The 26920-nt window shown below is 32.6% G+C and overlaps 1 protein-coding gene across 1 annotated transcript in view; it reads right to left on the bottom strand.

Annotated features, from left to right (window-relative positions):
* Positions 1 to 3988: 3988 nt before the first annotated feature.
* The window catches only part of LOC134716922 (angiopoietin-1 receptor-like), a 116597-nt gene continuing 93665 nt past the window's right edge, over positions 3989 to 26920 (bottom strand). Inside the window, exons 17-19 of the mRNA XM_063579941.1 lie at positions 6993 to 7130; positions 5622 to 5780; positions 3989 to 4354 (exon numbers count right to left, since the gene is read on the bottom strand). Of these exons, the coding sequence (XP_063436011.1) occupies positions 4249 to 4354; positions 5622 to 5780; positions 6993 to 7130 (403 nt within the window). The 3' untranslated portion in view covers positions 3989 to 4248. The remainder of the gene's footprint in view (positions 4355 to 5621; positions 5781 to 6992; positions 7131 to 26920) is intronic.

Here is a 26920-nt window from a genome sequence, read left to right on the forward strand (position 1 = left end):
ATGAACGCCATACTAATTTCCAAATTGTACACAAGAAACTAAAATTAAAATAATACAAGACTAACAAAGACTAGAGGCTCATAACTTGGGACAGGCGCAAAAATGCGGCGGGGTTAAACATGTTTATGAGATCTCAACCCTCCCCCTATACCTCTAGTCAATGTAGAAAAGGAAACAGAACACTACACAGAAACCATAAACTACAGACTGACCAATACGAGCCCTACGTAAACGGGAGAGGATTATAAGAAAGGCAACACATTATGTAATCAGATCAAACAAGTTTGGCGTTTTGAAAAATTTTTGCATTACGATTTGTATCGTTTATGTTATTGACTACCCTTCTCCCGACACTAGTATTCATATTTCCAAACTTTGATATGGACTATGTTGCCCAATATTTAGTTTTCTCTGTAATAATATTTTTTTTCGCTTTTAGTTTTATCCATGGTGGCGTATGTATTTGTAAGGCGTTTGATTCTTTTGACACTTGGTGTAAATTTTTCTATGTATAGGTTTTGTTTCTATTGTCACCTATTCTAAATTATATCCATCTAACTCGGAATTCATTTAATCTGATTTTTACTATAGGTATTGCTGAGTTAGTTTTTCCAAAATGGCTAGAAGTATAGGAGAGGGGGAGATTTAACTAAACACGTTTAACTTCGCATCATTTTTTCACTTCTCTCAAGTCGATTGGGAACCACAAGCCCTTATTAGTCATGTTTTTTTAAAATTCTAAATTGGACCATTTGTAGGTGTTAGAGATTAATGTGGCGTCCATTTCGATGAACTAGGATACGTTCTTGTTTTAGGGGATAGTTTATATCTGCCTTCGGATGCGGGAGATGCGGCTTGGAAGATTTGTTTGTGGTCTTTGGGTATCTTCTGTTCTTTGGTAGGGTTGTTTTCTCTTTAATATAAACTCTGTTTTCATTCCATATAAATTCTATGAATGACGGTAGAAACAAAGATGCATTTATAGTGAAATATATAAAAAAAAAAAGCCTGCAAGAATATACGAAAATGCCCGATAAATTTGAACCAGAAAGGCTATCTTAATTAGTATTGTAAAATTCCAATATTTATCAGCTGTGATAACAGATTAAATGATTTAAATATTTTGCAACTAGATAAATTATTCATTGAAAATGTTTGATCGCTAACTGTTTAAATGATTTGTTGTAATTACTGTTAGTTTATTGAAATTATATAAAATCTAAGATTGTAGCAATTGTAGTTACTATATTGTATGTCAACTCTGTTAAATAACTTTGTAATGAACTATGCAGATGTTTTAGACCAAAGTTAGATTGATGAATAAATGGTTTGATATTCTAAACAGACATGCACTTTTATGAATGCTCCAATAAACGTTTGAACTTCAATTAGCTGTCATAGCTGACATTTCATTATACATGTGCCAGAAAGTGAGTTCATAGACCAAAAGGTTGTTTACCGAGGCTTGTTTTTACGGGTTAATTTAGCATATTAAGCATACATAAAGATTTAATTTTCAATTTTATATAGATGTAGTATTCATTTGTTCTGTTATGTCATGCCTGGTCTTGCCTCGAAATTTTGGAATCTCTTCACCAATTGCAACTGCACACAGAGAAGATGATGAAAAATGAATTTTCATTCAATAATTTCCACTCAACTCTGCAACTTATCAACGTAAATATATGTGACGGTTATAGAATAAAACAATTCAACAATTGCAATTTGCAAGATGAAACAAGACAAAACATAACGATTACTCGTTTTCGATAGTTTTTTTCAACAGTGAAGCACATTGTACGAATTGTTGCAAAACATATCAGACTTTAAATTATTTATGATTAAAGTAGTTGTTTCATTGCGACATAATCTACATACAATTTGTTTCCAAGAAACAATTTATTCAATCAAACAGACAATCGACACAATCTCCGAAGGTTTGAAGTACGTTGTGTCTACAGATAATGCATAACTCGCTATATGCTATGTATGGTTTGAAGTACGTTGTGTCTACAGATAATGCATAATTCACTATATGCTATGAATGGTTTGAAGTACGTTGTGTCTACAGATAATGCATAATTCACTATATGCTATGTATGGTTTGAAGTACGTTGTGTCTACAGATAATGCATAATTCACTATATGCTATGTATGGTTTGAAGTACGTTGTGTCTACAGATAATGCATAATTCACTATATGCTATGTATGGTTTGAAGTACGTTGTGTCTACAGATAATGCATAATTCACTATATGCTATGCTTGGTTTGAAGTACGTTGTGTATACAGATAATGCATAATTCACTATATGCTATGTATGGTTTGAAGTACGTTGTGTATACAGATAATGCATAATTCGCTATATGCTATGTATGGTTTGAAGTACGTTGTGTATACAGATAATGCATAATTCGCTATATGCTATGTATGGTTTGAAGTACGTTGTGTATACATATAATGCATACTTCGCTATATGCTATGTATGGTTTGAAGTACGTTGTGTATACAGATAATGCATACTTCGCTATATGCTATGTATGGTTTGAAGTACGTTGTGTATACAGATAATGCATAATTCGCTATATGCTATGTATGGTTTGAAGTACGTTGTGTACTCGTTTAATCCACGCGCCGTTCGGTCACGCGTTGTCTTATTTTTGGTATTCAAATACGGCGATTAGTTATACTTTTTATTACATTGGCTAATGGCTTTTTTTATGACATTAATGCAGAAAATGTAAGGAACTATATTATTTTCCTACGCATTCACAATTTGTTTTGATCCGACGTTATCGACGTCTTGACAACGTCTATTGTTGTATGACGTCAGAGAGTGAAATTACCACGATAATTTCACATGTGAAATGTGAAATTATCGGTTTTTATTCAACTGGGAAATAAATGTAATTTATTGCAACTAATGTAATAATATCCGTTATTTAATTCCAATGAAATCAATTATCAAATGTTAAATTCTGCAAAACCAGTTATAGTGTAAAACAAAACAAAAGTGCAGCTCACCAACAGTATAGTGTCTTAATCTCATGCTGCTACTATGATTGATGGTAAAACTCGGTCATTCATAGACATATTTATAGATTATTACATGGCATTTTCCATATGGCCCTGGTATCAGCCCTAGACTCCCATATCAAGCCAGAGGGCTTTAGCCCGAGGGCTTGATATGGGTCGTGGGCTGATACCATGGACCATATGGAAAATGCCATGTAATAATCTATTTATCACATATTTTCAAGCAAGAGAAAATAAAAAGCTTACACCAAATTATGTTTGATATTTCATCAAAAATCAAAAAAACATTTAACCAAAAAAAAAATTAAAAATGTATCACTGTGAGTTGAAAGTTCGTATCACAGTAGGTAAACAACGTTTTGTGAAAAGTTTCAGAAATAATTTACAATAAATATATTAATTCTAAGAATTGCAAATATTAAACGACTTTAAGGTGTTACATTTCAAATGTTAAAAAATGCTTAGGAAGAATCTAATATCGCTACTCATTCCAGTGTGGCGTCATATATTTTCTAAATTCTTTATGATGTCAAAATTTTACGGGTACTTTTGTGATTTTCACTGTTAATTTTTACTAATTCGTAACTTTCTAAATTTCTTTTCATTGTGTTCAACTTGTTTACAAATAGTCTTTGATTGACAGGTTACCGGAAGTTAAACTCGGGGGCTTGATATGGATTTCGAGGGCTGATATCGATATTGGCCCCGAGGGCTGATAACCAGCCTTGACTTCCGGCTATTATTGGCCATGCAAAAACGTACATATCAGTACAAAATATGTGATAATATGTTGTTACAATATTAACATTGCACTTTTTACAAATATCTGAGTTTTCATGAATCTAAGATCTGTATTCTAGAAATATTATGGACCATAAATGTTTGACTTTGTTAGGGTTACAAACAAAATATAACAAACTACAGATTGTCATGGTTCTTGTCTCTTTATTACACAACATTCAACTGTGAGTGTACCTTTAGCCAGATTAACGATATTACAATTATAGTTTCACTTATTCTGTTTTATGGTTTATACATTGGGTACTTTCAATGTTTTATTGAATTCAAACTATTCCTCGAAAATGTCAGTTTAAAAATATGTTTTATCGTTCACCAGGCCATACAACATTTTCAATTTTACACCAATACGTTTTTTATATTGATCAATTTACCGCTGCCATTTGAAGCAGGCGAATGTTATTATTTTATTAGTTTATCCATTTAGTGGTGTCTCGTATGTTAGTATACTGTCTGTTGCTGACATTTCAACATAAGTTGTATGTTCGGTTGTATCTAATGATCCTCTGTCAGAATGGTCACTGTAATATAGAAAATAAACTCATCATAGATACCAGGATTAAAATTTTATTACGCCGGACAAAAGACTAATCAGTGACGCTCAAATCAACATCGGTTGTCATTTCTACATATTGAGGCTTCAATAAAGCTTTTCCCTTATCATACCGCTATAAATATATGTCTCAACGCAGAAAAGGGAACATATGATAGACTTGAACCACTTTTGTCTCCAAATTACAAGAGTAATTTTACTAAGGAAGCCTCATTTTGAATGGAACAAAATCGTTCTGCTGTTAATGTCAATCAAACCAATAATGTTAGGCATGCATCATGCAAAAACAATTTGCATTACCTTAATGACGAATTTAGAATTCGGAAGTAATATAACCAGCGTTTTTTTTTAAATTCAAGATTAGAACATCCTCAAAATAGTATTGTTATGTCGATATGGAATAACTCTGCAAAATTGTATGTCGGTGGAGTCATTACATAAGTAATTGTCATCGTAAAGTAATTTTGTTCTTTAAGCAGAAAGAAATTGCATTTTACAGATATTTACTTATTACACATTTAATATTTACTTTGAGAGCAGTGATATATTGATTGGTGTGAGCTAAAACACCACCTCAGCACAAAAAAGCTATATCGTGACAATCAGTGCGGTGCTATGTTTATAAATATGAATAGAATAATCACATAAGCATCTAATAGTAAATAGAATATACCAATACACGGATCAAATAAACATTCATTATTTACCTGATGGAAGACAATTCATAGTAATCTTTAGAAACAGCCACAGACAAATTTATGTATGTTTTTGTCTGTTCCAACATTGCTTTTAATAACTAATTAAGGAAGTAAAATAACCAGATTTTTTTTTTAAATTCAAGATTAAAACATCATTTAAATAGTATTGTTATGTTGATATGAAATTACTCTACAAAATTGTATGTCGGTTAAATCATTACATAAGTAATTGTCACCGTAAGAAGATTTTGTACTTTAAGCAGAAAGAAATTGCTTTCGAAGTCGCAACAGTTTGATCAGTGTACGCTAAAACAGATATTTACTTATTACATATCAAATGTATTAACTTTGAGAGCAGTGATATATTAATTGGTGTTAGCTTAACGCCGCCTAAACACAAAACCAAACCATCTGACGACGACAATCAGTCCAGTGAAATGTTGATAAAAGATGAATAGGATATATCACTAAAGTCTCGTATTGTTATAGTAAATAGAATATACCAATGTACGGATCAAATAAACATTCATTATTTACCTAATAGAAGACAATTCATAGTAATCTTTAGAAACAGCCACAGACAAATTTATATATGGTTTCGTCTGTTCCAACATCGCTTCTAACTTCTTCCTTAATTCTGTAAATGAGGGTCTGCAGTACGGATTAGGATGCCACACAGACAACATTAATTGGTATCTGGAATGATGAAATATAATACACTAAGTCATAGATTACAATACACTAAGTAATAGGTTTAGAAATTAAACGCCTTTTCTAATTCTCAGTCTCAGTTTTTATAAGCTTTCGTCACAGATTTCATTTCCTATTGTTATTTCCTTTTATATAATTGGGTTTGACTTATGTTTTAGCTGATATTTGCAAATACGTTAAAGTTTTTCTATCAAGTCGACAGAAAATATCGTAATTCTTTAAAGCTCTTGTGGATTAGCAAAAATAGTTATTGTTTTTTCTTTAACGAAGGCGATTTATAGTAATCTTTATATATTTAAACCGTAAAGTTTATATATGGTTTTGTCTGCAATCAGATCACTTCTTATTCGTTCTTAATTCTGTGAGTGATGGTTTACAATATTGGTGATGAGGCCATTGCACTTCGTCTCGTTTTATTTCATACGTTGTTTGGGAATTTGTATACCACTTGTAGAAATGCTTTAATAGAACAATATTCATGTTTTCAGTCTTATTATATAGTCAAATAGGACATATCAAGATATGTATGTACATGGGAAACAGTATGCCGCTCGTCCATTTTTATGTTGGTTAAACAACAAACATTTGGTCAAAGTTTTTGTCAGGAATATCACAGTTCTTGTCTATTCGTTTAATGTGTTTTATCATTGATTTTGTCATTGGAATAGGGACTTTCCGTTTTCGAATTTTCCTCGAGTTTAGTATTTTTGTGATTTAACTTTTTAGTAGTTTTGAAATAACTAATTGCTTCATTTCTATGTCTTCGTATTGTTTATGCTACTTGGTCCTATATTTGGAAACGAAGCCATATCTCCCTCTGTCAAAACAGACTGGAACAAAGTTAGGTGAATTGTTATTTAGTTGGTTGTATAGGGGTTAGTTTCCATATACGTGCAATTTATTCCATTATATCTCACAATAGGTGTCAAAAATCGCTCCTCCTAAAGATACCAGCCTGAAGTCGTTTCCCATCGCATTGCATTTAGCATACCACATCTATAATATTCATGATAGATTGATTTGTCCTTGCGATCAATATCGGGAAGTTTGAATTTTTGGTTGAGATTCTCTTAACTCGATATTTGCATGTATAGTTTTAAGTGGGTTTCTGTTAAAGTTGTATTTATGGTTCATATAAGTCTATCAAAGACATTATGCAGATTAAAACAAACATAATTACTTTCCCATAATACTTACACTTCCAAACTGCAGTTTTCTGGTTTTTCCATACGATATCCCTCTTTGAGCAATTTAAACAAGTCTTTGTTTGGAATTCCTGGATAGGGACTTCCTCCTAAAGTAACAATCTCCCATAAAACAATACCAAACGACCAGCTAGAAATAAATGTATAACATGATATAACAATCTCCCATAAAACAATACCATACGACCAGCTAGAAATAAATGTATAACATGATATAACAATCTACCATAAAACTATACCATACGACCAGCTAGAAATAAATGTATAACATGATATAACAATCTTCCATAAAACTATACCAAACGACCAGCTAGAAATAAATGTATAACATGATATAACAATCTTCCATAAAACTATACCAAACGACCCGCTAGAAATAAATGTATAACATGAAATTACAATCTCCCATAAAACAATACCAAACCACCAGCAAGAAATATAAGTATAACATGATAAACCAATCTATAATTAAACTATACCAAACGACAAGCTAGAAATATAAGTATAACATGATATACCAATCTATCATAAAACAATACCAAACGACCAGCTAGAAATATGAGTATAACATGATATAACAATCTACCATTAAACTATACCAAACGACCAGCTAGAAATAAATGTATAACATAATATAACAATCTCCCATAATACTATACCAAACAACTAGCTAGAAATATGAGTATAATATTATATAACAATCTCCCATAAAACTATACCAAACGACCAGCTAGAAATATAAGTACAACATGATATAAAAATCGCCCATAAAACTATACCAAACGACAAACTAGAAATAAATTTATAACATGATGTAACAATCTCCCATAATACTATACCAAACAACCAGCTAGAAATATGAGTATAATATGATATAACAATCTCCCATAAAACTATACCAAACGACCAGCTAGAAATATAAGTACAACATGATATAAAAATCGCCCATAAAACTATACCAAACGACAAGCTAGAAATATAAGTATAACATGATATACCAATCTATCATAAAACAATACCAAACGACCAGCTAGAAATATGAGTATAACATGATATAACAATCTACCATTAAACTATACCAAACGACCAGCTAGAAATAAATGTATAACATAATATAACAATCTCCCATAATACTATACCAAACAACCAGCTAGAAATATTAGTATAATATGATATAACAATCTCCCATAAAACTATACCAAACGACCAGCTAGAAATATAAGTACAACATGATATAAAAATAGCCCATAAAACTATACCAACGACCAGCTAAAAATAAATGTATAACATGATATAAGGATACACGAATTCAATATTTCAACAATTTTGGTCAAATATAAACTTGATAAAGGTCAACTGAACCTTTCAAAAAACTAAATTTGTAAAGCACGACTTCGATTGCAGTAAGCTATGGTAAAGCCAGACATAGACTTAAACTGATCCAAATTTACCTTACAAAGTCTCAATTATATTGTCGGTTAAAATAAAGTTCTATTTATATAGAACCGTGCATAATCACAATAGTACGAGATATTGTTATTTCTGTGAGAGGCTTTGTTTTGTTTTATTATGGACGATATTGGATAGTGTTTCAAATTGTAGATTAAAAGTAATTATCTATTATTTTATTCATCTCAATGACCTTTTTCAAACAACAAGGCGATCAATAAAATTGTCTGATTAAACTACTGGTCATGGATTGATGTATACTTTTCACGAATACCTGACAGAAAATATATCTCTTTGTGAATAAGAACAAAGTAATGAAAATAATAAATATTTGAACATTGAAATACCATAATGAATATTCAATAAAAATTAAGTTGTTTTCCAACTCAGGCATTCTAGCCAAACACAATGATAGCCAGTTTGAGACAATTCGTTCAGAGGCAAAACTCTTATGTAATTGGCGGTTATACGTGTTTGTACAATACCACAAACCAAATATATCAAGCTCCGTGACAATATTAGGAAAGAATATAATACAATTTGAAAATAAGTATATAGTAAAAGTTTCCATATTACATTTAATAATGAAATACAACACGAATAATTGTTGTAGTGAATTTGATTAATTTGATTACAGAACCAACAGATTTAAAAACAAACTTCTTTAATAAGACATACAATAGAAACAAGTTTTCACCAAAAAATATTCCGTTTAAAATTGATGTTATACTGAAGTATGTTTGACTTACGGGTAATTTCACTCTTAGGATTTTTTTTGTGAAAAGAGCCGCTGCGGCGGACAACAAAAAAGTTTTAGAGATAATTATTTTTGTTAATCAGGTTTTACTTCAAAATAAGTCTGATATATGATGCGGTAAATGACAGAGATTGGTATTATTTTCTAATAACAGTTATAGTACTTCCGTAGGGTTTGTGTGCAATCTTCAAAATTAATAAAATTGAACATAATATGTTTTACGAGCCGTTTAAATTACGAATATATACTTAAGGCTGTTGACTAATGGAATTGTTTGAAAAAGGTATTACGCTGAAACCGATACAAATATAAATCTGTGCGAGAAAAACTATACAAAGGATCAATTTATTTTATTGAAGAAGATTAATGATTCACTAGCCATCGTAAATCATTAATAGAAAATGAAAGATCACAGATTGAACATTTGAATATTTAAAGAACGACAAGGTTCATAAGTCTAGAAAAACAAGAAAAAAATTACATGATAACTGTTGCACATATGAAATAGATGTGCAGTTATCGTGTTAAATTTCATGGTATGGGTTGAAAACTGTTGTAGGAGTTGATTACACGAATTCGGTCCACCATTTTCCCCCGAATCTGCCAACAATCCTTAAAGACATCAACTTTCACAGGCCGCATAGGATACACATATACACAAAAATCAAAAGATATCATTGAAAGGGAAAACATGAAAATCGACAAGGCAAAAGCATTAGCAAAAGAGAACTGAATATGGTAAGACATGGATTTGTTTAAAATAAAATCTATATTAGAGTTCTTCAGTTTCTTTTCTGCTGTTTTTTTTTCATTTGGTGGTGTCAGTTGTTAGGGTTAGTATATTTACATGCATCAATGATTTTTAGAGGAAGAGGAGTCGTAAGGTAAAACAAGTCACACGAGGTATCAGTATTTATAGTGCTTAATAATCGATATTAACATCTGATTTCAACGTACAGTACGCGACAGATGTAACTAGTGCAATGGAAGTACTTCCTCCTGTAAGCATCTGAGTTCACCACGTTTGCGAAAGGGTTCGTGCTACGTATTCTGTAGTTTTATGTGGACTGTTGTTCGACTAGCTGTACTCTTTCTATTGAATATGATAATATCAGCCGTTTTGGAAGCTTATGCAATTGATTGCTTATATAAATATGTATTAGTCTGAAAGTTACTCCAAACAGTGTTAGCGTTAGATTTTATACTGACAAATTTTTTGTTCGTCCATCAGCGGGATTCGAACTCACACCTTTGATACACTACAGCACCAATCGCTTAGCCTCATCTCCAGCGCTCTAGACCACTCGACCACATCCGCTATATAAAAATATAACTTCAATAGTCGTAGTGTTACCTTGTCACGGAAGGCTAATCTAGAGATAGACACGAGATACGTGTTTTTTAAGCGTGTGTAGATGTTATATTATTATTATACAAAATATATTTTTCATATGTCAGCAATCTAACTCAACAATTTTTATATATCATATGGGATCATGATTCATTTCATTTCATTATACAGTCACTAGAAATAAGTATATCATACAAACAAGTCTAAACAAGTGACAAACCATACAATATATATGCCCACTGGATCTCAGGGTGATATATAAGATACGATAAGATAATTTTTTATTAACCAATCATGGTGCCCAAAATTTGAGCTATACAATCAAATGAAATAAAGCACAGGAAATGATTAGAATGATTAAAGTACATTTAGACAACAAAAAAAACAAAAAAACAAAAACAACACATGAATACACATTTACACTAATTAACCTGATATAAACCAAGTTATTGACAAAACATAGTTGTTATGGGTGCCACTGTGACCTGGAGAAATTACATAATTCTTTATAGTACTAGGTCTATGGGAGACAACTCCTGGTCCTGATAGAGATACATGGTTAATACAAATATTTATATAAGTCTGAAAATTACTCCAAACAGTGTTAGATTTTTTACTGACAAATTTTTTGTTCGTCACTCAGCGGGACTCGAACTCACACCTTTGATACACTACAGCACCAATTGCTTAGCCACATCGACACTAAACAATGTATACAACATTCTGGGTTTTGCAAGTTACATTACAAAATATTGTGTAGACAGATCCAGTGGATTTTTTTTATGATATTTTTGATTAAATTTATTTTCTTCAAATAATTCATAATAAGCTACCAGGATTATAATTTAATTCGCCAGACGCGCGTTTCGTATACACAAGACTCATGGCAGCTCTGAATATTTCTACAAATGGTTTATACTTGACGAAGAAAAAGAAATGCGATTTGTTCGATAGTATGGTTGCGTCTGTGATAAATTATGCCTCGGAAATTTGGGGTTTCCATCGTGGAAATGATGTTGAAATTATTCATAACCGTTTTTGTCGATCTATTTTGAAACTGGGTAAAAGTACGCCAAATGTATTTTTATATGGCGAACTAGGGCGTTTGCCAATGTATGTAATAAGAAAACAAAAAGTTTTAAAATACTGGTTAAAAATTGTAACTCATAAACCACTTATTGTGTATGATATCTATATATTGTTACTCAGAGATGCAAATACTGGTAAAACTAATTGGGTTTCTAATGTTCGTGACCTATTGTTTAGTATTGGTTTAAACTTTGTATGGTACCAGCAGTCTGGTATGAATATATCATTAGATGTAATAAAAACTAGATTAAAAGATCAATATATTCAAAGCTGGTCTGCATCTATGCAGGATTGTGAGAAACTTACTATGTACAGAATTTTAAAATTAGATTTTTGTTTTGAAGATTACGTAGATTATAACTATAATTCACATTTTTTCACAAAGCTACGTAGTGGTACTATGAAGTTAAATGTTGAGATAGGCCGTTATACAAATATACTAAGAGAAAACAGATTATGTACTTGCTGTAATATGAAAAGTGTTGAAGATGAGTACCATTTTACTCTAGTGTGTCCTGCGTATAGGCATGTACGACTGCAGTTTTTACCAAATTATTACTGTTCATGGCCAAATGTGACTAAACTTATGTATTTGTATCAAACCAAATCTAGATCTTTAGTTGGAAAATTATGTAATTATTTGAAATCTGCCTGGCAGATTAGATCACATTTAATAAGTTGATCATTTTTCTATTGTACTATCTTATGAAATTGTTCTCTGTTGTTTATTGTGTGTCACAATGTAAATATGTTTGTGTTGCTATAGCATGTAACTACTGCTTTGCAAATAAAGAATTCATTCATTCATTCATCAGTGACACGAAGATCATAATTTACATAAATTGCATTTGTACCCCTGTCAAACAATGTGATAAGATCCGTAAAATTGAAGGGATGAATCGCCGAGTCTTTCCTTTAATATAAAGACCACTTTCAAGGTCATTTTACATATTCTTTAGATTTCCAAGGACATAACTTTTACTTGAAACTCGTTGACATTTCGATCGAGATATTGTTGATTTAAAACCTGTTTAAGAACGATTACAGAGCATTTTTTCATGTAATTTATGCTTTCTAAGAGGCAAAACTCTCAATTTTTTGATCGGTTCTGGTTTAATACTATAAAAAATGCGCAACACTTTGCGAAGAAGAGCACATTTAATTTTATTGGAATTGTGTTTATATGGCGTTTTTTTCAAGGGCATTAATTTTTATTTGAGATGCAAATGTGTTTCATCAATACAGACGTTCATCATTTGACAACAATGTACTGATGAAATCTCACAAACCTTATTGATACAGGAAAGTCTACAAAAGTAACTCACCACAGTTTGCTTTAAAACCCTAACCCGGCCTTTCCCTTAAGTGGGACAAAATAGGGGATTATATATGAAATGACTCAGGTCAGTCAATGTCCCCTTTCTTACAAAAGATTCTGGATCCGCAATTGAGTGAAACTAAGACATTGTATCTGTACGAAAAAAGACTGCAGATCATTCCAACAGATGTAGACATAGAAATATATTAAGATTAAGTTCACGTGAAGTTCAAATTTATAAAATGTTATTTTGATATTTATAATACATATTGTCGATAAAATACCAGAAAGACTTCGTCTGTACATCATCTCTACCAATTTGTGTTTTCGCTGCTGCTAAAAAAACGGCATGACACAACATTGAGAGCGTTTCTCAGAATCCTACTGACTCTTCTACTGAAATATCTCCATATTTTCTCTATATTACATGTATGATAGTTTAATTTTGAAGATAACGCGTCTTCTGAAAGGCTGACAGTGTGTTGTCTATCAGCTTATAGACATACTGTAACAAAATGGGGGTTCTTTGAAATGGAACTTGTTTTCCCTAAAATTGTGTGATGATGTTGTTAAAACCTTACCGTTTATTGACTGTTTTTTATTTTATATTTATTGTACAACTTTGTGTAAACATTGTTAACTTTTTATTATTCTTAACGTCAATGTTTTGAATTTATATTCGGAACTCCCCTCGATTGTTCATATCAAATGAAGTACACAAACGTTTACCAATCGTTCCGAACATTATTTTGGTAATTACCAATTCCGGTTTTGGTAGTTTAGGTATTTCTCACCACTGGTAAATGGTAAACCATTTAGGTAATATTTTACCATAGTATAAATACAGTGGAGTAAGCCAAAAAGGCTTCAGTACGACTTTACCCTGGGCAAGTGACACACGCTAATTCCAAGCGATTAAGTAATAACCAGACTTTTTCCGTAGAATGTTGGCTTGTTAGTTCCATAACAAGTTGTATTTAGAGAATTACTTCTCGAGAGAAACGTTATCTTTTGACATTGAATTTCCGTTACAATTTGCCGATTACCAAACTATCTTGTTCGTAAACTTTCTAGGTATTTATGTATTATAGTTCCGCTATCCATTTTCTTTACGATATTCTAATAAAGTAAGGTATTTATTTGTTAAACTAGAATACTGTTACTTAAGTTATTTATTATGTGTACGAATTGCTGATATTTATTGCACATAAATACAAGTTGATTTTTATTCGACGAGTCTGTTATTCTTACAAAAACCTAAACGGAACCAAACTAAGATCTATCAGAATACCACAACGTACCACAAAACCTATACAGAACCAACTGTAGATCTACCCGAATACCACGATACCAGAGAGCCACGTTACCAAAGAAGAGTCTCCAGTTATAAATTTAGTTCATATTCCAGTCTTATAGCAACACACTAAGGGTTCCAATATTTATAGTTAACACCAAAGCCTGACCGCTCGGTTATCGTTACAGTGGTGGCAGCGGAGGCACGTACCTACATTTTTATATTCTTACAATAAGTTGAATAAAATTTTAAGATAAGGCATAAATAAAATAAGTAAAATGGATAGCGCGGAAAATAGATTTGAAACACCTAGGTTAACTGCCCAGGGTAGACCAGTACTCCCCCGATCTCGGTCCTGTGAAACTTTCCATGATCTGACGCCGACCGGAGAGATAAGCATAAGAGTGAACCAAGATCAATGGCCCTCACAAGAGAATACAGATAGATACGAAAAGGATGGTATACACCATACTGACAAAAGGCCATTGTCAGGAGGTCTATCACCATCAACGAAAGTGGCCATTGACCAAGCGAAAAATAAGGAAGTTTCAAATAGGGCAACGGTTGTGCATTTGGAACCAAATGCGACGTGGCCGGTAAAACAGAATCTTGGTGAAGAGTCAAGCACTCTTTATAACCATGCTGCCAGGTCTAGGTATGGGTTTTGGAGTCAGAAAGCAGAGGGTTCTACTATAGCAGAGGGTACTGCTATAGTAGAGGGTTATGCCGGGGCAGAGGTTACTGCAGAGGCAAAGGGTTCTGCTGAGGGAGACTCCGGGAATACAAGACGAGGCGCAACGTCTTGTGAATCCAGATGGGATTCGGGAGATTTACCTAGGACTTTGGACCGGGGCGTTCTCCATAATATGGGGGCAACGTACCAAGCATTACCTTTGACGTCCCGCGGACGATTCAGAGTTGGGGTTAACAGGACCGACCATGAACACTGTACTGATGAAATGACCAATAATTTAAATTATTCTGGCATTAGCAATAAACCAATTTTTGACCATGATTATGATATAAACTTACAAAATACAAAATTTTACAAAAAGAAACCAGTGCTTTATGACGGAGAGACTAATTGGGAAGACTATTTAGTTCAGTTTGAATTAATTGCAGCAATTAATAAATGGTCTGACCTAGAGAAAGCTTTAGAATTAGCTACTAGCTTAAGAGGTACCGCCCAAAGTATTTTAACCAATTTAAGACCAGAGATGCGGACCAATTTTGTACAACTGACTGCCGCTTTAGCGTCACGTTTTCAACCAGAAAACCAAGCAGAATTGTACAGGGCGCAAATGAAAAATAAAATACGCGGTCGCACGGAACAAATACCTGTTTTAGGCCAAGACATAAAACGTCTAGTAAGATTAGCGTATCCATCAGCTCCAATGGAGGTTAAGGAAATCTTAGCACGTGATTGTTTTATTGATTCCCTAAATGATGCTGACATGGAATGGGCCATTTTCCAGGCCAAAGCAAAAAGTATTGACAACGCAATTCAAGTAGCTCTTGAATATGAAGCCTTCCAAAACAACAGACGTAAATACTGTAAATAAATATATAATAATTCTGATTTAGATAGGGAAATTTATTTGTCTGAACAATTTGATGACATTTCAGGTCGTCTTTCAAAAATTCAATATAACAGAAATAACAATTTTTAATTCCAAGAAAAAAAGTGGTAGACCAAATGACTGGTCGGGGAAACTATTAGTAACTGAAACTGAGTACCAAGTTTCAGCTGAGACTAATTATGATTTATAGGAGAGTCCAATAATTTTGAGAAATTCAGTCAGATAAATATATTCTGATAGTTTATATGTAATTGTCAATGTTTTTGACATAGAATTGAATTGTTTGATTGATACCAGGTCCATTGTATGTGGGTAGTTTTTTTTTATTAATTACCATGTCCAAGATTGTGAAGACAGTGTTAACCAATACACGTAGTGGGATACCCCTGCATTACTAATGGAAGCGTAGTTATGCCGATGGGGACTGCTGTATTACCAACACAGTCTAATAAATACTCGGTATCGTGTCTCATTATTGCTGACATAGATATACTGGTATCAATGATTATTGAGTTTGATTTTATAGATAAAAGTCCATGTATTTATTGGATAAGGGAAAGAGTTTTTGTAGATTAAATGTAATTTTATTTCAGATTTTTATTGAAATTGTGTACATTTGATGATTGTTGTGTAATATGTAATTTGTTTTCAGGAAAATTATTTGTAAAATAGCGCTATATGAACATTCGTCCCGCAGAGAATATTTGATGGTGCTCTATAAACATTTGTCAGAATACACAGAATTATTTCTGATGCAAGAACATGCATAACGAGAAGAAGAAGTGTTGCTGCTTAATGAACATTCGTCTAGAACGTCATGTGAAGAAGATTTGTCAGTGCTCTATATAAACATTTGTTAAAATAAGCAGAACTCGTATTAGTTTATGAACTTTCGTAATGAGAAGATGTGTTGGTGTTTTATGAACATTTGTCAAGTGAAGAAGATATGTCTGTGTTCTATAAACATTCGTTAAAATAATCAGAACTCGTTTTTATGAACAATCGTTATGTGAAGAAGAGATGTTGGTGCTATATGAACATTTACAAAACTAAAGGATCCTAAAGAACTGTGCGGAAGTCAACTTTGCGGGAAGACGAAAATGAACAATGAAAACTCAGAAGATTGTATTATATTTGATCAAATATTGTTTTATAATTTTGAATATGTATGTTATAGAATATTTAAATGAAAAATATTGGAGAACTTGTTTTAAATTTTAGGGAAAGGCTTTTCATGTTTGAGGGCAAACATTATTTTTCAAAGGTGGGGAGAGTGTAACAAAATGGGGGTTCTTTGAAATGGAACTTGTTTTCCCTAAAATTGTGTGATGATGTTGTTAAAACCTTACCGTTTATTGACTGTTTTTTATTTTATATTTATTGTACAACTTTGTGTAAACATTGTTAACTTTTTATTATTCTTAACGTCAATGTTTTGAATTTATATTCGGAACTCCCCTCGATTGTTCATATCAAATGAAGTACACAAACGTTTACCAATCGTTCCGAACATTATTTTGGTAATTACCAATTCCGGTTTTGGTAGTTTAGGTATTTCTCACCACTGGTAAATGGTAAACCATTTAGGTAATATTTTACCATAGTATAAATACAGTGGAGTAAGCCAAAAAGGCTTCAGTACGACTTTACCCTGGGCAAGTGACACACGCTAATTCCAAGCGATTAAGTAATAACCAGACTTTTTCCGTAGAATGTTGGCTTGTTAGTTCCATAACAAGTTGTATTTAGAGAATTACTTCTCGAGAGAAACGTTATCTTTTGACATTGAATTTCCGTTACAATTTGCCGATTACCAAACTATCTTGTTCGTAAACTTTCTAGGTATTTATGTATTATAGTTCCGCTATCCATTTTCTTTACGATATTCTAATAAAGTAAGGTATTTATTTGTTAAACTAGAATACTGTTACTTAAGTTATTTATTATGTGTACGAATTGCTGATATTTATTGCACATAAATACAAGTTGATTTTTATTCGACGAGTCTGTTATTCTTACAAAAACCTAAACGGAACCAAACTAAGATCTATCAGAATACCACAACGTACCACAAAACCTATACAGAACCAACTGTAGATCTACCCGAATACCACGATACCAGAGAGCCACGTTACCAAAGAAGAGTCTCCAGTTATAAATTTAGTTCATATTCCAGTCTTATAGCAACACACTAAGGGTTCCAATATTTATAGTTAACACCAAAGCCTGACCGCTCGGTTATCGTTACAATACTATTGACATGTGACCTTGACGTCATCAACGTTTTTCATAATTTACCTCGGCTTAAATAAAATTTTGATTAAAATATGAGGAATGACTGTAATTTTTTACCTCTGTCTATTCGAAATAACATCAAAAATGTGATGCTCATTTTAACATAACACGCTACGCAAGTTATTCATGATGAGATTTCTTCATAGATAGTAAATATAATACAGTCATTCCTTAAATGACATTTTTGCATCTTCTAATTTTTTTTAAAAATAAGTTGTAAAAAATCGCTGATTATGTTTTTGCTTTATTCGGTGATACCCATTTTGCGTACGAATTTCCTCCTTAGTGCCTTATACAAATTTATTGAAAAAAATCAATATCTTAAGCATATGATGATATAATGTGCCCCTTACTTGATAACAATAAGAATTAAATGTAGGGTTTTCCTAAGCAAATCAATTCTCTGTTTTAATTGAAATTGATGGCAGAGTATCATTGTGCAAGATTTGCCTTTAGCTTGGTCTTTAATTATTCCTTAAAAAAATTAAGATACAAAAAACACATGAAGTAGCATTACATGATGACTTCAAATCGCTTCTTGATAAACACAAGACTATAAAATCGTTTAAAGCTAAGACATGCATGATCTGTGTTTGCAACTAAAATTGGAGGCCCTGAAAACAGTTTGTTAAATTTTCAATCAATGTGCTGACAATTGCAACGCGGATATTGGATGCTGATCGGCGAACTCCCACAAACAAGTAATTACTATTTAATCTTTTTGTTTGAGTATAATGTAGCAGTTATAAAATCTCATAACCTTTATTAATACAGAGAGAATTTCATAACAATTACTTTAAACCCCTAGCCCAGTCTCCATCTTTTCAGGGAAAACACGTGTCGGGCGTACTTAATAATAATCCTTGTACCTTTGATAAATTTTTACACAACTGGGTCGATGCAAATGCTGGTGGACGTTTCGTCCCCGAGGGTCTCACCAGCCCAGTAGTCAGCACTTGGGTGTTGACATGAATATCAATTATAAATTTCCAAAAGCGTAAAAAAATTTCGAAAATATTAGGATTTGTTTATATGAGGAATAGATTACCGATGCCGTATTTGGCACAATGTTTTTGGAATTGAAGGTCCTCAAGCCTTTTAGACTTTGTACTTTTTTTGGCATTTTAATTATTTTGATCTGTCAGAGCGTCACTGATGAGTCTTATGTAGACGAAACGTGCGTCTGGCATATTATATCATAACCCAAGTACCTATTTACTTGCATTTAATTCAAATCTAACCAATCGAGAGAAAAAAATAATTGCCAAAAAATTACGGATTGTTTGAATACAAATTATACAATCATTATACGATTTAAGCAGGGTTGTTATTATAACAATGCGAAATGTTACGAAGTGTTCACACTCAACATCAGGCAGATGAGAAAGGACACAAAAAATGTAACTAAATCAATAAGAGGAGGCAAGAAAAACAAAACAAACCAACAAGGTATAGAAAATAAATAAAAGTAGATTGGAATTGCTATTAAATTGATTTCTTACTATTTCAGAACAAAGCTATTGTTGTCAGGCTCTTGTTAAACATCATTGAATTGTGATGGTAAATTATCACTTGTGACATTATCTGAATTACAGTATGCATCAAGGCTGACTAACTTGTAGTAAACCTTCAAATTAAACGATTTATCAGTTTTAAATTTAAAAAAAAAATTACTCATTTTCACTTTTATCTCAGTTAAAATGCTGGATTTCAAGTATCTAAAAAATATCTATATTTTCTGTTGAGAAAGAACCTTTATATACTATTACAAAAAGAAAGGTGTGAATTATAGAATAACTAATCGAAGAATTCAAATAATAGCCTTTCCGCTAGTCATATGAGTTACTGCATTTGGTGCATACACTGTTTCAAGTAGCTCAGTAATTCCGGATCCTTCCATCAAGTGACCAATGCCGCCTACAAAACTCATTTCTAAATGAAAGCCTCCAAGTCTCAAGATAACTGACTTTAATGGACTGTTCAATGGTTCATCTTTTATTATGTTCATTGCCTTCCAATGGAGGGGTTGATCAAATGTCAAAATCGGTACACAATGTTGAGCCTTTGCGTGCTTGCCTATGAAGTTAAGTGTTGAATTTATACATGTGAGATCACTAGGATTCATGTCTATCATTGGCAAAAAAACAACAGATGATTTTCCTGGGTAGTCACCGTCCATCACTTTGTGCATAATTGCTGGCCAACTTGGTCGGTTGCATGTCAAAGGCCAGCATACTTTTGACAAAAGGTCTAACTTCCACGTTGTATCGATCATATTTGGCTCATAATGCATGGTTGCGAATTCTGCCTGTAACGATTGTTTATATTGCATTTTATAATATTCTATGTTAATTTTTGCTAGGTCAGAGACTTCCTTTAGTGTGGGAGACAGCCTAGGGACAGCTTTGTCAAGTCTGAATCCCGGAGTGACAGCTGCAATCATGCCCATACCATGAAATGTTCCATGACCATCTAAAGTTCTCAGATTATGGTCCACGTTATCAGCTATGTACTGAACGAAAGTGCCATTCCCAAACTGTGTGTTGGTTCTGTCATGAGCAGCAGCAGCAGCATTAAGATCAAATCGTTGAACCTCTGTGTATGAAGAAGCGAAACCAAGAGTGTTCAAAGTGTCCAATAAAAATCTTGATCCAAAGTGATGGTGCATTTGTACACTGAGCGCAATTTGTAGCGGTGCAATAAGTGTTCTTGCTCGGGAAGCCTGAATAATAGCTTGACCAACAGATGCAACCTTAACAGAAGAGTCGTTTTGACTAAATAATGCACGTAGTAATGTTTGTAACGAATCTGGGACAAATATAATGTTTTGCTCTGAGTTTATATCCACAGAAGACGGATACACAGCTTTTGAATCTTTAAGACTCATAATATCAGCTTTTATTAACTTAGCTGCTGTTTCTATCATTGATAGCTTTTCCTCTTCTGGACTCTTAGATGATGATCTTCTGTAAAATTCGTTCAGTATAGATGATGCTGTTCTCCTGAATGTGACTATATTCGGCTTTCCGTTTACTTCCGTGATGATGATATCGGATCCAAAAAAAGTCTGCAGTCTCTTTTTCATGTGCACCACACTATACGCCTTATCTCCACAAATGTCTTCCATAGCCTGAACAAGATCGCTTACGGATGCAAGTTCGTCTTGTGTTTCTTCTAATTGTCTAACTATTTACAGGAAAGCTTTCTCTGATGAATCTTCTTTTGGTCGTCCTGGTGTCGTTCGTTTGACCTCTTTGTTTGCTTGCTTCGAGACGGGGATTTGCTTACCAGTTCTAAAATTAACACTACATGTTTGGTGGTATATTGCGTCTGCCGCGTGCAAATCTGATGGTGCAATGTTGAGCCTCCTCAAAACGATTTCGGACCATTCGTCATTTCTTTCTTTGCAGATGTTTCTAAGGGTGATAGAAAAATCTGTTGTCCTAACAGGAAACACGTCAATTCCCCTTTTGCTCTCTGAAAATTTTGCAAAATATCCACAAAATAAACAGTTTTTCTGGAACTCAAAATCAGGAGTAGAAGATCTTAAGTCACGAGTTGGCTCGGGTATCGATACATCCTTTTCTCGCATGTCCCTCTTGATTGAGTTAGCATTAATGTAATCACGTCTACATTTCTGATGAACCTTTTGTCTTGGAGTTGTGACAATTGTATCATTTCTGGTTTGGCTGGTCCTGTTAACCGTGTTACATCCCTTTTCTCTTAGTTGTGTTATTTCTTCACCATTTTTTAGAGACACCCGACAACACCCGACAAAAAACACAAGCATCCATCATTACCTAAAAAAAAAGAAGATCAAAATGTTAAGATGAGATTCAATTATTTTGTTTTTTCTTTCATATCATTTTTATGATATAAGATTTGTTTTGAATACAATATTAAAAAAGATATATGTTGACTTATAGCCAATAAATTATTCCGATGTAGTATCTGTTATCAATTGAATTGTATAATGGTATTTTTGTTGAATATTAATTTCCCTCTGTTAGTTGATTAATAAATATTCATTTTTTATCATTTGATTTTTTTTTTGAAATTGTCTCATCCTGTCCTCCCTATTTTTGTTTTATTTCATCCTAGCCCCCATACTAACATGAAAAAAAAAATGGTAGCTCCATAACACAATTTGTCTGCATCGATTTTGTATTTGATTATCGGTACAACTTCATTTTTCCATGAATTAAATTGGATTAGATTGTAACCTTTTTGGCACTATCAGCGTTCCATAGGTTTTTTTTCCGTCGGCAACTCCTGGCAATAAGAATAAAATTTCCTTTTTTCGGGACTATTTAATGTATATACTGTAGTCCAAATATAAAAAACAGAGCTGTTTTGTATGTGATTTCTGGTTTAGAAACCTCGGCAAACCGAAATGAGCTCATTTCTGCCGCGTACTACATTTTGACGTTTCCCGTGTATCTACGTCTTTTAAAAACATCCCACATACCTTGCATGGTAGCGTTAACTCTTAAAAATGTTAAATACGTATTAAACTTTTATATACAAGTTTTATATTAACTTACCAGAATGAAAAGGATGGAACCTAGATGCGTCGTCTGCAGTTGACGATTACGAGTTGTCTCCCATATCGTCATTCTTAATCTACGGCCGCCATTTCTTTCCATAATATATGAAGTAAAATCTAGATATTTTTGGGGCCAAAATTGACGACTTTCCCCTATTTCGATTTTTCTCGATTTTTTATATGTTTCTTATACGTTATATTTCTCACGAATTCCACAAAAAACATTTCTGTTGCAATTAGTTTGAGGTATAACCATAGAATGACTGGACTATATAGAAAAATATTCAGCAAGCGACCGAACAACACATTAACTCACGCATGCGCGTAGCGCATCAATTAATTATCAGTTTTATTTGTGTACGAGTCGAATATTTTTCGATATTTGAATCCATTGATTAGGTACTCTTTTCATTACATTGAAAAACTTTTTTCTGAAATTAAAGTAGATCTTTTTTCGAAGCTTTCACAATTTGTTTTCATCCGACGTCATTACAACGTCTAGTGTTGTATGACGTCAGGGGAGTGAAATAACCACGTCGATTTTATTTCACTGGGAAAGCAATGTAAATCATTGCAACCAATTTAAAAAAGTATATCTTCGTGTGAAGTTTATAAGTTAGAACACACAGGATACTAAAGGTTTGTTTGATTGTTTGTTGTTTTGTTTATTTGTTGATGTTATATGTGTGTATGTTTATACATCTATCGTTGATATCTGTGTAATAGTAGATTAAAAATACTTTATCTGTATTATTATTATTATTACTATTATTATTATTATTATTATTATTATTGATTGTAAACTGCTAACGTTTTTGTTCGTACAGGTAATTGAAATCACTAACGATGTAGCTCGTATCTGACTACAAGTGAGAGAAGTCGACAGGTGAGAGAACCCACTAACGTTGTAGCTCGTACAAGTCAGAGAAACTGCTAACGTTATACCTCGTACAAGTGAAAGAGACCGCTAACGTTGTACCTCGTACAAGTGAAAAAAAACGCTAACGTTGTACCTTGTACAAGTGAGAGAAACCGCTAACGTTGTAGCTCGTACAAGTGAGAGAAACCGACAATGTTATAACTCGTACAGACGAGAGAAGCCGACAACAAATTTTAATCAATGTTTTCCCGTCACTTGCACTTTTATCAAATACATTCCACTTTAGTTATTTAGATAACAAGATCTGCTTACCCTTTCGAAGCACCTCAAATCACCCCTTGTTTGGTGGTGTTGCTAAGTGTTAGGTTGTCAATGGTGTGTTTTGTTTATATTTTTGTTCTTTCATAGTTTTTCTTATTTTGCTTTGATAGTACAGTTTGTTTTCGACTAATGCGTTTTAATATTCATTTGTTTAAGTGCGACGCCTATCATTTTGTAAGAAAAATCACTCAAAGGTGTTGACATAATGGTACTGATCCAAAGGAAACCGAGAAGCCAGTATGGTAATCTTTTCTAATGCATCGAGATTTGCTGATAATTGATTGTCAATTTATAACACATATGAACAAATCTCATATTAGTTCATTTAGGACAAAAATAATTACGCAAGATCATCTTGCTCCATCATTAGCTTGTTATAAATAAGTTCAGACTAGCCAGCAGCGCCCACAAAGTAAAATTCTCAAACAAAAAAAAGTATGTTAAGACGTCTTTCTGATTAATCTAAAATACAATGAAGCCTTAAGAAATTTGTTGGTCTTTAATTGAACAAGGATTATGGTACATTATATATAGAATGCCACACGGAAGTAGACAGTCCGTGGTGTAGTTCTTTTATTCATCATCACTTTATCAAATTTCTGTTTCTAGATATATATGAGTATAATTTTATATGCAGCATATTTTAAAGGCCCAGGGCTTTTCTTCTATAGCGGTTTCGATGAGTAGTTTTTCATCACTTAACTAAATGCTAAAATAGTATTTTATATGTTATCAAAAACCTTCAAGAATGTCACAAAGGTTTCGATTAACAGGTTAATTTTTCCTAGCTCAACTAAAGTTGAAAAATCTGTCACAATAATATATCAGGAGCTTTTAAGACTTTCATGGATAAGAGAGCGTACATGACAATTTTTATAAGATTCAAAACTATTCTTAGTTCCTATAGCTTTTTAATATTGTTTTTTAATATTTGTTTTCTTTCAAATCAATCAAGTTATATTTGCAAACAATTCATAAGATCCGTAAAATTGCAGGGATGAGTCGAGTTTTTCATTCAATATTTTAACCAACAATTCCAATTTCAAAGACGCATAACAAGGGACAAAACTCCTTGTAAAAATTTCTACAGGTACTAATTGTTTTTATATGTTTATACACATGGTGTTTTTTTTTATAAAAAGTATCACATGAATTTAAATTCAAACTCTTCTAAGCGCTGTAAGGGAAAACACACTTCCAAAGTCAGTTTTATATACTTTATATTTTTAAGGACATAACTACTCACACTTGAAACTAGCTGCAATTTCGTTCGATATATTGTTGATTTAAAACCTGTATACATATTACATAAAAAAAAAAAAACAGATTAAGAACTTGAAATGCAAGAGCGGCAACAAAGTAGTTTTCATGTAATTTATGCTTCCTAAGAGGCATAACTCTTCATTTTTTTATCGGTACTGGTTTCGAATGCTTTATTCGTATAATTTCTTTATCACAATACGCCAAACAGTGGAATTGTTTTTATACGGTTTTTGATCCCAAGGGTATAACTTAAACTTTTTGTGTGTGTATATGAGACGTGTTTCATCAATCTGGACGTTCATCTAGGACAAAAATGCACTGATAAAAACGTTTCTATTAAGTTATGATATACCAATTGCACATTAGTTGTGCCATGTGTACTATTATGTGTGTGTTTGTCTTTTTAATTCTTGCCATGGCGTATTCAGTTTGTTTTCGATCTATGAGTTTGACGGTCACTCTGATATCGTTTGCCCCTCTTTTAGAAATGATGGTAGAAACTCTTAAACCAAATCTATTAAAATCTGGTCCTTACTTAAAATGTACGTGTAGTGCCATTTGTCTTACATCAAATATGATAAATTACAAATCAATGTTTAAAAACTCCAACCTACAGATTTTTAAATCAAGAGCATTTCATCACAGTATGCATCCTTAGAAGTTTAATTGCCTGAAATATGGGTTTTCTCAAGCGTTCATCTTGAAGATGCTTAAATACTTTTCATGCGAAGCATTATACCTATGACATTGTATCTGAATCGGAAAAATCTGTTTACTATTTCATTCAAACAGAAATTACAGTAAGGTTCAGTTCACATTAATATAAAAAAAGATGTGGTATGATTGCCAATGAGACACCTATTCACAAGAGACCAAAATGAGACAGACATTAACAACTAAAGGTCATCGCACGGCCTTCAACAATGAGCAAATCCCATGCCGCATAGTCAGCTATAAAAGTTCACATTCATTAACTTGGATCTTTATATTGACAAAACATAGTGTTGTCTCTCAAATACCCAAAAGAATTAACTGAAATGTTTACTTTATTATAATGACATTTGTGCAAATGATATTCTGTTTTTATTTGAAATAATATGTTACTTTCTCGTTGGATTTGATAGTCTTTGCTTTTTCAGGGATACCCATTTTGCAAACACATGTCATCCTTAACCCCTTATTGAAATTTATTAACAAAATCAATATCTTTACCAGGTTTTTGCTATAATGTACCTTTTATTCGATTTTGATACGAACCATATTTTGGGTTTTACAAAGCAAATATTTCTCTTTGTTTAATTGGTTTCAAAAGATGGTATATTATTTTGTAAGCCTTGTCCACTACGCCTTTAGTTTTGTCTTTAAATGTTTTTCAATCAAATTAAAATACACAAACTAAAAAAAGTAGCTTTAATGATGACTTCAAGTCGATTCATAAAGAAAGGCAACAGTAGTATTACGCTGTACGAAATTCATAAATCGATTGAGAAAAAAGTTAATCCGGGCAACAAACTAAAACTGAGAGAAACACGTCAAAACAAAAGAAGAACTACGACACAACAGAAAAACAACACTTAAATGTAACACACACAGAAACGAACTATAATATATGATGTCCAATTTCCTGACTTGGTACCGGACATTTTAAGAAAAAAAATGTTGGATTAAAACTTTTTTTTTTGCTAGCCAAACCTCCCGCTTTATGGAAATGTTAGATATAACATTGAAATAACAACATTACATGACAGGACTACAACACAAATAAATGGAAGAACAT

The sequence above is a fragment of the Mytilus trossulus genome, chromosome 4 (assembly GCF_036588685.1).
Source record: "Mytilus trossulus isolate FHL-02 chromosome 4, PNRI_Mtr1.1.1.hap1, whole genome shotgun sequence".
NCBI classification, from domain to species: Eukaryota; Metazoa; Mollusca; class Bivalvia; order Mytilida; family Mytilidae; genus Mytilus; species Mytilus trossulus.